The 10,563-nt window shown below is 37.0% G+C and overlaps 1 protein-coding gene across 1 annotated transcript; it reads right to left on the reverse strand.

The window, feature by feature from the left end:
- Positions 1 to 3,420: 3,420 nt before the first annotated feature.
- mcrs1 (microspherule protein 1) lies at positions 3,421 to 9,620 on the reverse strand. Its single transcript, XM_067505674.1, has 14 exons — positions 9,440 to 9,620; positions 8,591 to 8,745; positions 8,319 to 8,457; positions 8,067 to 8,231; positions 7,831 to 7,940; positions 7,601 to 7,709; positions 7,319 to 7,457; positions 6,153 to 6,228; positions 5,945 to 5,973; positions 4,944 to 5,036; positions 4,772 to 4,854; positions 4,548 to 4,635; positions 3,974 to 4,101; positions 3,421 to 3,887 (listed from the first exon to the last, which is right to left on the reverse strand). The coding sequence occupies exons 2-14, from the start codon at positions 8,743 to 8,745 to the stop codon at positions 3,801 to 3,803; spliced, it is 1,401 nt and encodes a 466-aa protein (XP_067361775.1). The 5' UTR covers positions 9,440 to 9,620; the 3' UTR covers positions 3,421 to 3,800.
- Positions 9,621 to 10,563: the final 943 nt, after the last annotated feature.

The following is a 10,563-nucleotide window of genomic DNA, read 5'->3' on the forward strand; positions in this document are numbered from 1 at the left end:
CACATATAAGACAATCTAGAACAGCCTTCTTCCACCAACGGAAAATTGCCAAAATTAGGAGCATCCTGTCTCAAAGTGATGCCAAAAAACCAGTCCATGCATTTGTTACTTCTAGGTTGAACTACTGCAATTCCCTACTTTCAGAATGTCCCAGTAACTCCCTAAAGAGCCTGCAATTAATCCAAACTAGCAAGAAAGATCATATTTCACCTTCACTAGCTTCTCTCCATTGGCTTCCCATTAAATTTAGAATAGAATTTAAAACCCTGTTCTTACATATAAAGCTCTGAATGGACCGCACAGCACCATATTATCCCAGTAGGCCATTTCGATCTCAGAATCCAGACCTACTTGTGGTTCCCAGGATTTCCAAAGGTAGAACGGGAGGCAGAGCCTTTAGCTATCAAGCTTCTCTCCTGTGGAACCAGCTCCCCACAATTGTCAGTACTGTATGACATTAACTTTGTGTGTTTCTGCCGTAGTTGTCTTTGTCCTTCTCTGTCCCCCTATCTCTGTGCCTCTTTGCAGGTGTCCCTGGGCTTTGAAGCTGTGTGTTTTCCAGTGTGCAGCTACTGGTCCTACCAACCTGCCCAATGTTTTGTTGTTGCTTTTTTTGCCTTTTCTTTTCTCTCTTCACTTCCCACTCACCCCAACCCATCAAGGCAGATGGCCCCCCACCCTGAGCCTGGTTCTGCTGGAGATTTCTTCTGTTAAAGGGAGTTTTTCCTCTCCACCTTGCCTAGGGCTTGCTCAAGGGGGAATTGTTGGGTTCTCTCTACACACCTTTAGAGTCTTGACTTTATTCTGTAAAGTGCCTTGAGATGACTTTGTTCTGAATTGGGCGCTATATAAATAAAGTTGAAGTTAGAGGAGGAAATCAGAGTACTTAGAGGAAATCCACACACACACACACACACACAGAAAGGCCATGGTTTGCCAGGGATGCAAACCCACAACCTTCTAGCTGTGAGGTGGCAGCACCCACCACTACACTGCCATGCTGCCCATTGTACCCAATGTGACACTCAAATGTTTCAAAATGTATTAGTTCCAATTACTTATGACTTCCCTTTTTGGAAGTATAATATCTCTTAAAGGCTATGCAATGCAATCTATTTACATAATTCTAGTGTAATTTTTCACATTCTTATCCGTAAAGTAAAGCACATGATTTTGTAGATTGTAATGCAGTTTCTTTCTGTAAAAAAAAGGACAAAAATCTTTATATTAACACCATCTTGTTTTTAAGTCTTGTTCATTAGGTAATTTTAACTGTATTGAATTGGTTTTTATATTACAGTTTTTATGTGTTTAGCATACAGTATTCTGTCAATTATACAATAAAATATATATTTTAACATATATTTACCTTAGAATTAACAGCTGTGTTTTGTTCGCCACCTTACACAATTCTACTGTAAATTAAACAATGCATTAGTGTTTTTCTCTTTACATTTTTTGATGTAATGATTTTACATCAATTTAATGTTAATTTCACAGACATTTCTTATAGTGCGGAAACCACGGTGCCCCCACTCACCTCGGGGCTGCAAGGATGACAGTGAGACTTCTGTAACATGGTCCAGCACCCGTGGAAACAGGTACAGGCAGAAAAGTATAAATGTTGAAGGAAAAAGAACAGCCCTCTTTTATGATGCAACTATGGACGTAATTAAGCGCACTATGAGAACAATAAAGTAGCAACTTTTGCCCTCTCACCAGTGGGCCTGGACTATGCTGCTTCAGTTGGCGTAACGTGCACAGGGATTGGTTCATTATGCTACAGCCAGAGGCCAAGCAACGGAGGAAATTGAACCTCTGTATCTGTAGACAAAATAAACACAAAATTCACTGACACTCTTCCCAGTTTCCATTGCTCTTTACAATCTTCCCTCAATTCAGTCTGGGGTGTTCCCTGCTGAAAGTCTAGCAACCTTAAATGATAAAAGACAAATGAATGTTGTTGTAAATTGTCTGGATTTGACCACTTTTGTGTAAAATGTGGTTGAGGGCTGTATAAATTGTCTAAACTTTGCCTGTATGAGACATGTCAGGTTTGGAGTATGCAGTGGAAACATAACCTGCAGCACATACAGATTTAGGAGTATGTTGCTATGGCAACAGCAGATTCCCTGGCCTGCACCATCTGTGTTTTGATGACACTATTTTTAACCCACATGCTACATTTTACAATTTTAAACGCAGTAGTAGATTTTCTGAATTGGTTTTGGTTTGGTTATTTTGGGTTTCATTTATGTGTAACTTAACTTTTGACCTGTTCATGTTAGTTGTGAATGGGCCAGAGTATCGTGCTACCCATTGAAACATTTCTCAAATAAACCATTCCAAAAGATGGAAGAGAGTGATCAAGCAGACTTTCCACCCACAGAGCAAGCCAACAATCCACACAGTTCCACAGTTGCATTCTAAAAATAGTTTAGTTCATCAACGAGGAGAGGCTAAGGAAACCTTATAAAATTACAATTAAAGCAAGGAAGCGTTTACTTTAACTGCAGATTTACTTTATTTAGCAGACGCAAAAGCTAACAGCAAATAATAAAAGTGTTCTTCCCCTATCTTGGCTTCATTCTACTTACTTACATCATTCTACGTACAACCTCCTTGGTGGTTCTCATTGAAGAGTGTAAAAATCAAAAATTGTACAAATTGATTGTTGAAAATCTTTGGTTGCAGCATGATTCAATTATCTCTTTTCCTCCTTCATGTTGGAGTTCTCATCTCCAGGCCCCATGGACAGCAGTCTTGCCTAGTCAGGCGGATACCGACTATGCAATCCACAGATTTGTTCATTACAATGACCCCATCATTCCATTTTTGTCAAGGTAGTTCCTTTTTCCTCCATTTTTCTCCTATGCTTCTTTAATGATTAACTAAACTTATACATTTTCTTTTAATTAATATGAAAATCAACCTCTATCTCCTCTTACTGTCAGATCCACATTGGTTCTTCCCTGTATACTGGGTCTATCAATCCATTCTGGCTCTTTAGTTGTAGAATGGGCTTGTCATGGCTCTTTTTCTGTTTCTCTGTGCTGGTTTTAGTAAAATACCTCTATTTCCAGAATACTTTTATTTTGAGGCCTAAAAGGCTTTCTCAGGTTACAATCGATATCCGTTTTTCTGGCCTCAACAGTGTAAACCAGTAATGTATTGGAGCTGTAAATGTCTTTAAATGGTTTTGTTGTTAATGATGTGTGCAAATTGCTACCTTAATAAAAGTGCTTACAGAATTTCAATAATTATCAGAAGCAAGCTGAATACATCAAGTGAACAAGGAGTTTGTTTCATGCTGAATATTGTGTCCTCTATAGGGCTTTGTAGCAGTCCTTGCTGTCACTGCATCAGTTAAAATGAAAATGTAGCTTTTACAGATGGAGATATGGCAGGATCATCATGTGCTGGTTTTCACAGTTTTCTTTTATTATGTGAAACTTAGTGTGGGCTGGGCTTTAAAGAGCACCTCAGAAAAACTGTGTATACAAGTTTAATATGTTGAAAAAGCTTTACTACAGAATTTAAATACCATATTCTGAGAAACTGGAAAAAGACCAGGGCTCTACAATGAGAGTGCCAACAATACAACATGAAAAATGTCCAAACACCAAGTAAAATGTAGCTGTTTTACTATTCACATTCCGGTTAGCATGTTTGTTGTAGTCCCATTCTTGGTAACACTACTGTGCTTTGTCAGAACAGCTGTTAACCTAGATAAGAACCTTAGAAGCGACTTGTCCATTTGTCTGCTAGCAAGCCCTGTGTGCTAGCTCCTCTGCTGGCCTTCACTGCTGTGTCATCTTGGCCGCTTCAGCTTTTATTAGTGAGATGAGTTCCAGGTTAATTAAAAACACAAAGCGAAGACCTGCAATCTGAAGAAACAGATGCAGTATGTTAGAGCTATGTCTCACTCTGAAGCACTCAAATACACATGACTAGATTAAATCCCTCCACAAACCTCCACCACTGAGTTATTGTTGAGTTTCCACTTGTTGCCTGACAGGACCGGTCTGCCATCTATGTAGATGGGTCGTCTGCCCTCATTGGCAATGAAGAAGTCTCCATTGTTCTTTAGTTTAATAATTCCTGTAAACACCACCATAAGCACTATAACTTTAACTCTTACTACAAGTTTACTCTCAGAAGAATCACAGGTTTATCAAATGTTGCTAGATAAAACTATTATTTAGCATCCAGCAGCCTAACTATAAATGCATACTTTTCACATGTCTACTGTAGATAACTCAAATGTTGTGTGTTGTTGTTCATTATCCTGGCTAAATACAAATGATATTACTAAAAATGTTGCATACAAATGTATAAATATTTGAAAATAACAGTAAATATCACAAAAATATTTTAAATAAAAATAAATAGAAATAAAAAACTAAAAATATGATCAGAAAACTTAAAATGTGATAATATTTATCTGGTTTCTGTTCTGCTGTTTCTATTCTCTGTTGTTTTCAATAACCAAATAGAAACTGTTTTTAAACATGTATTTGTGTGTCATGTTACAGCCTGATAACCACCTTGTTTTCTTGATATTTTCCAGGCAGGGCCCTCTAGTGACAGATCTACATCTATCTGTTTATCCTTGGTTGCCCTGCCCAAAGTAATCTGTGTCAAGGTGAATTAAAAACAATTATTAGCATTACAGTGAAAGAATCTTCACAGACATTTTTATTTTCACTCAAACACAAAAATCTCCACATTGTATCTCTGTAATAACTATTTCTGAGAGAAGACTACTTACCTCTCGTGATCTCATTAGGTAGCGTACCATTCGTCCTCGTAGCGCAGCAAGTGTCTGGTTGTCAAAGTCAGGCATGCTCATTCCTGGTCACACCAAAACACATGAACACCAATCCGTAACACCTTACAACAAACATAACTGTAACATGCTTGATCGGTAAAGTGTTGTGTACCAGTGATACTGTCCACAAGGACCTGCCAACGAGGCAACTCCTGCTCCAACTGTCTGATCTCCTTTTTCTGGTGGCGATCAGATATCATCAGCTCTGAAATGAAAGAGAAGGATTTTTTTAATTTATTAGGAATAAGGAATTTCTTGTATATGTTAATGAAAAATAACTGACTTTATTGTTAGCTGTATTAAGAACTGAATGCATGAATTTGACTATCACAGCCGAACCATAACTAAACTAACTTATGACTTCAGCTTAGTCATTAACTTATCATGAAGAATTTCAGCTTCGTCGTCAATTTAGAATTTATATGTCCATTGTTACTTAGGACAAATTGTATTAAAGGGTGACTTCACCAATTTTCAACTTGCTTTAGTTTAGTGTGTAAATGTACATTAATGCTTTTAAACTTCCTTTAACTTCCCTATATTAAAATATTTCTGTGTTTCTAGCTGAAAGGCTCCTCCAGATGACATCTCCTGGGAGAGTTTTTCATCATTAGGAGTTCAGGTGATGTCATCATGGAGAGTAATTTCCCTGTGATTACAGACTCCATAGTGGGATCAACAAGATAACATAATTTGAAATTCCTCCAAGTGATGTCATCTAGAGGCACTTTTTTCAGCTAGAAGTAGAGAAATTTTTTTATACAGGGAATTCAAAGGGAGTTTTAATTGTATTTATGTACATGTATTACCCAGACTAGAAGCAAAAGAAGCAATTTCAAAATCAGTGAAGGTGTCCTTTAAGGTAGTTTGTAGTTAACTTTTTACAACAAAACAGAGAACACCTATGGTCAACATCCGTAAATGTCAAGTTAATATATACTTTTTTGAGCCAAAATCCAAGAAGAATAAAGCTAATTTTAAAAACAGAAATTTTAATTACATACAAAAATTAGACAAATACTGTGTATATCTGCCTTTATTCCTGATATGGCTGGTTATAATGCACAGACGCACATTGTAAATGATGCTGTTTAACATATGATGATTTCTTACCATGTTCCAAAACCTCATCTCTGCTCTCCCTGTGTGACGAGAAACAGCAGAAAACAGATCAGTATTGGAAACCCATGGACATATAATGCTTCACTGAGTAGAAGGACAACCATCTGTGTATCATCCATTGCCACACACACACACACACACAGACACACTAACACACAGCAAAAATGTGAAGAAATAAAAAGTGAAAAGATTGTCTTACTTTAACTTTACATCATCAACCATCTGCTCAGCATCAGAGAAGTTGAGGACCTGGTCCCCTTTAGGGAGGGGCTGGACTGCAAAAGACATCCAAAAACAAGATTAATAACTATAGAGCTCATTACACCATTTCAGAAAACCCACACTGTATTTCTCATACATTATACTTTTTACACCATGATTCCATGCTGTAATAAAACAAAAGGTGAAAACTCCCAATAGTGAAGAATCCTTTTTTAGGCACAGTATACCATATTGTAGTGTTCTCCAAAGTGTAGGCCCAAGATGGTACTGCAGGTAAGCAGTAGGACCATTTACAATTAAAAAAGTATTTTATTTGTAATTCTTTTTGTAACTACCCTAGAATATTTATGAATAAATACTTAGAGTTTTATATGTGAAATTAGGCTATGACATTTTTAAGTTTGAGAACAGCTGAATTAAATGCAATCAATTGGATGAATGGCTGATTTCAGTAGGGTGTTGTCTTTATTAGGTACCATGATTTTTATTTACCACTTTACAGAGGCACAGTCAGCTTTTAAAAGTAATGACTGATTACAGCTATTGGCACTGTTCAGTTAAAGGTATCATTTGCCCAAATAACTGATATACTATATTATGAGATGGAAATTAGCTTTTTATGCAATGCAAATTACAATGTTGCTTCGCATTCACAATTCACCACCTTCTCCCTTTCTTGGGATGCACCTATTCATTGCTTTAGCAAAATTAGCAACAGTTCACTATCGTTTTATGTGAAATCTGTTATTGTAGAATTATATTTTAAGAACCTACTCGAATATTTTCCTAGTGCCTGTTGTGAATGTTTTTTGGTTTAATTATTTTGAATACCCTTAAAAATATGCAGTTCTGTTTGCAGTAAGTCTGACCAAGCTGCTTTGACAATGTAAATAACTTATTGTAATGGACACCACCTAGGTCCATTCCTCTAATTCTACTTGACATTAGTCTGGCTTGCCTAGAATTCATTTTGTAATGCTGGGCTTTCAAAGCAAACTACATACTTACAAGTTTCACATTTTTTTACTGTTCAAAATTGTCTTTTTTGCTTAGACAGCAAACACCATTACATTTTTGTCATACTCCTGTGTCTGTCTGCCGTCCAAACAAGTTCATTATAAATGTGCAGACATGTTAACTCACCACTCTGGTCATCCAGTAGGTAGTACTGTTTTAGCAGCTGCCAGTGCACCAGCAGACTCTTGGGAGTACGAGATGGATGAAAAACGCTTGGGTGTTTGCTCAAAAGATCTTGGAACACATCCAGTTTGGGCTGACTAGTCTGAGGTGATAAAGGTAATACAAATACACTTGTTAGCATTCATGGGCTTTAAAAAAAAAAAAAAGTATTCTCTGTTGCTAATATATGGCCATCATATATTTTACTAAAGAATTATGGTCATCCTAACTAATCCTTTTACTTACTGAACCAATCTTGGCCAGCAATGCCTCTTCATTCTGACTAAAGAGAGCTTTACTTTGGATTGCTGCAATGGCTTCTGGGTGAAGCTGTCGCATAGCCTGCCATGCCAGCCTATCAGACAGACAACAGGGACAATGAGAATTAAATAAAGTTATTGTAAAAAAAAAAAGAAGAAAAAAAGAAGTGAACTATAGAAACTCTGAGTAAGCGATAAGAGTTTCTGCCTGCTTACTTTGAGATGACTGGATCATAGAGCAGAGCATACCACCTCTCTTTAATTTCCCGCAAAGTAAAACGGCAGCTGAACTTGACCCCCAGATGAACAGAGGTTAAATCTGTGGTCTAGAGAAACATACATACAAACAAACAAACTCAAGATTAACACAATGCTCATCACATATTGGTTTTTCATAAACTGACAAACAGACTAATATAAAACAAAATGATCCTAACTTTTGCACTACTCACCTGCAAAACCGCGTTAATAAGCAGCAGATCATCAGTGGGTTTCCATCGGCCAAGATCTTTAGTTATATGTAGAGGCTGCTTGCTTTTCTTCACTCTTTTAGTGATAGGTGCAGGGTTTATCACCATAGTCAGAGGTGGCGTGAGAGCAGTTCCTGACTTTGTCACCTGAAAAAGGTGTATTGAAGGTAGAAAAATAACCATCAAATGTACAAAAGCTAAGGTGCAATCTGTTGATTTTATATTCATACGTACCTTTTTTTTCTCACTCGACGAAGGTTCACTCCCTGAACAGCGGACAGGCTCCATGACAGGAGGGCCCTTGACTCTGCTGGATGACTTCACAAGGCTGCTTTCCACCAGCTCATCATCAAACTTTTTCCTCTTTATTGACCTGAGAGAAGTGTTACGTACAAAACAGCTCTTTAGTCCATCTGCAGATGAACTAAAACAAACCTATATCCATTGTTCTACTTTAATATCTATTTGACTGCCAAGTATGCAATATTCAGGGAAATATGTCCAACCTGGAGGAACTTCTGCGTTTGGGAACACCACTCCCAAATGCTTGAGTTGCCGTCCTTTTCACATCTTTTACACCGAGAGACTCTTCATCTTCTGACCGACTCTGAGCACCAGCTAGTGGCATGGAAGCACTGACAACAGAGTCACCTGTTTGCATCTGGCCAATGATAACGTGGATGATAAAAGGAAATATTTTAAACACTCCATTCATTCCTTTCCATGGAACATATATCGTTCCAGGTCGCACATAAAAATTACTATTTTAAGAGTATCTGGAAGCAGAGATTTGTGTAAATATGAGATTAGCAGGAAAACCCTTAACTTAAATATAGTCTCACTTTCACATGTATTTTTTTAGATGAATTAATACCCAACAAAACTGCTGGGTACCTAACCAGCACGGCTGTTACATGCCTTAATATTAACAGGCATAATAAGGTACAGGCACCAACTGCGTGTCAGAATGACTTATTGAACATGTCACTACTTTAGAGTTATGTGAGAATAATTTTTAACTGACATTAGTTAACTTAACTTGCTGTTTTTGTTTAGCAGTTAAAAGTAGCATTGATTTAACGACGCCTTTTGTTTACGTCTAAGCGTAGCAAATTAACCTCTCTACTTCCTTTAATATATAATAAGTAATATGAAATTAATTTAGTATAAAAATAGTAGCTTGCACAGACAACTTGACACTTCAACTTGCTTGCTAAGATAACATAATGTGATCAAAATAGCGTTGGTTTAGCATTGTGATGGCTAGTTAGCGTTAGCTTAGCTAATACAACGTTCTAACTGTACACTGTTTATTGGGAAGCTAATACAACTAGCTTTCCGCTCTCATGACTCACCGTTCTTTGTTACTGTCCTTTTTTATGGTTTCTGATCTGTTAAGCCGTATCTATCTAGTGTACTTACACTTTTTAATCAACACTTGTTTGCTAGCTACATGGCTAAGTGGTAACATAAATTTGACGTATGACTGTTAGCGTTAGCATCTCTGCTAGTCTGAATGTTTTCTTCCTGTAAGGATTCATCAAGGCTTCATGGGCCACTACCGCCACCTTTTGGATTGGAGTATAGGACTGCATGAATAGTTAAGTATTTTATAAGAACCTTGTCATTTTTTAAGATAGACTATGGTGCTTTGTTTTCTGGCAAGGTAAATATCTTTGTTTAGTTGTGATGGTATTTTGCAAAAAAAGTCACAGACGGACCCTCATGTAGAACAGCTGTAGACCACATTCATACTTAATGCTTATCCCCTACAGATTTCAATAAACTAATGTCAACAATTGCTTCACTTAAATAATTAACATGTTGAATAGACCCCCATCCCGACTAGACTCCACAAGGATGTTTTGAATAGAATTTTAGAGCAACTCAGTGTATCTCTTCTTACTTTTTAATAAACCAGAATCACCCCTAGCACCATAAAAGATCAACGGGAGTCCACAGGAAATTGTTCTGTTAGACTAACAGAGTTATTTTTAATATCAGTTTATTGCTTTGGCTATCAGACCAACTGTAGATCCTTTTCCCAAAAGGAACCTAAAACTTTTCCTTTGTACTTGAATGATATTTCCAGTGCCATTGCAGGTTTTACACAGTAGTAATAGTCTATAGGATAGCACTATTCTGTCAATTATAATGGCATTCTCCACAGTCCCTTCTCAGTCAGTCCAAATCAAACTTCTAGTAAGTAGTGCGCAGATCAAATAGACTACACCAAAGTAAGAATCAATACTACAATATTTTTAAGCCCACAAATCCAGGACTATAATCAAATTATTTAATAGCTTAAAACAGGATCTTATTTATCATACCTGATTTTGCACGAGGGTTTAATTAGAAATAAATAAATAAATTGCATGAATTCCGAAATTAACATGATTATAGATATAGGTTACAGTTCCCCATGTAAAAGTAGATGTGATAAGGCAGTAGAGTGGTTTGGTCCAAATTATTGATCCAC

This window comes from Channa argus, chromosome 5 (assembly GCF_033026475.1).
Source record: "Channa argus isolate prfri chromosome 5, Channa argus male v1.0, whole genome shotgun sequence".
Classification (NCBI taxonomy): domain Eukaryota; kingdom Metazoa; phylum Chordata; class Actinopteri; order Anabantiformes; family Channidae; genus Channa; species Channa argus.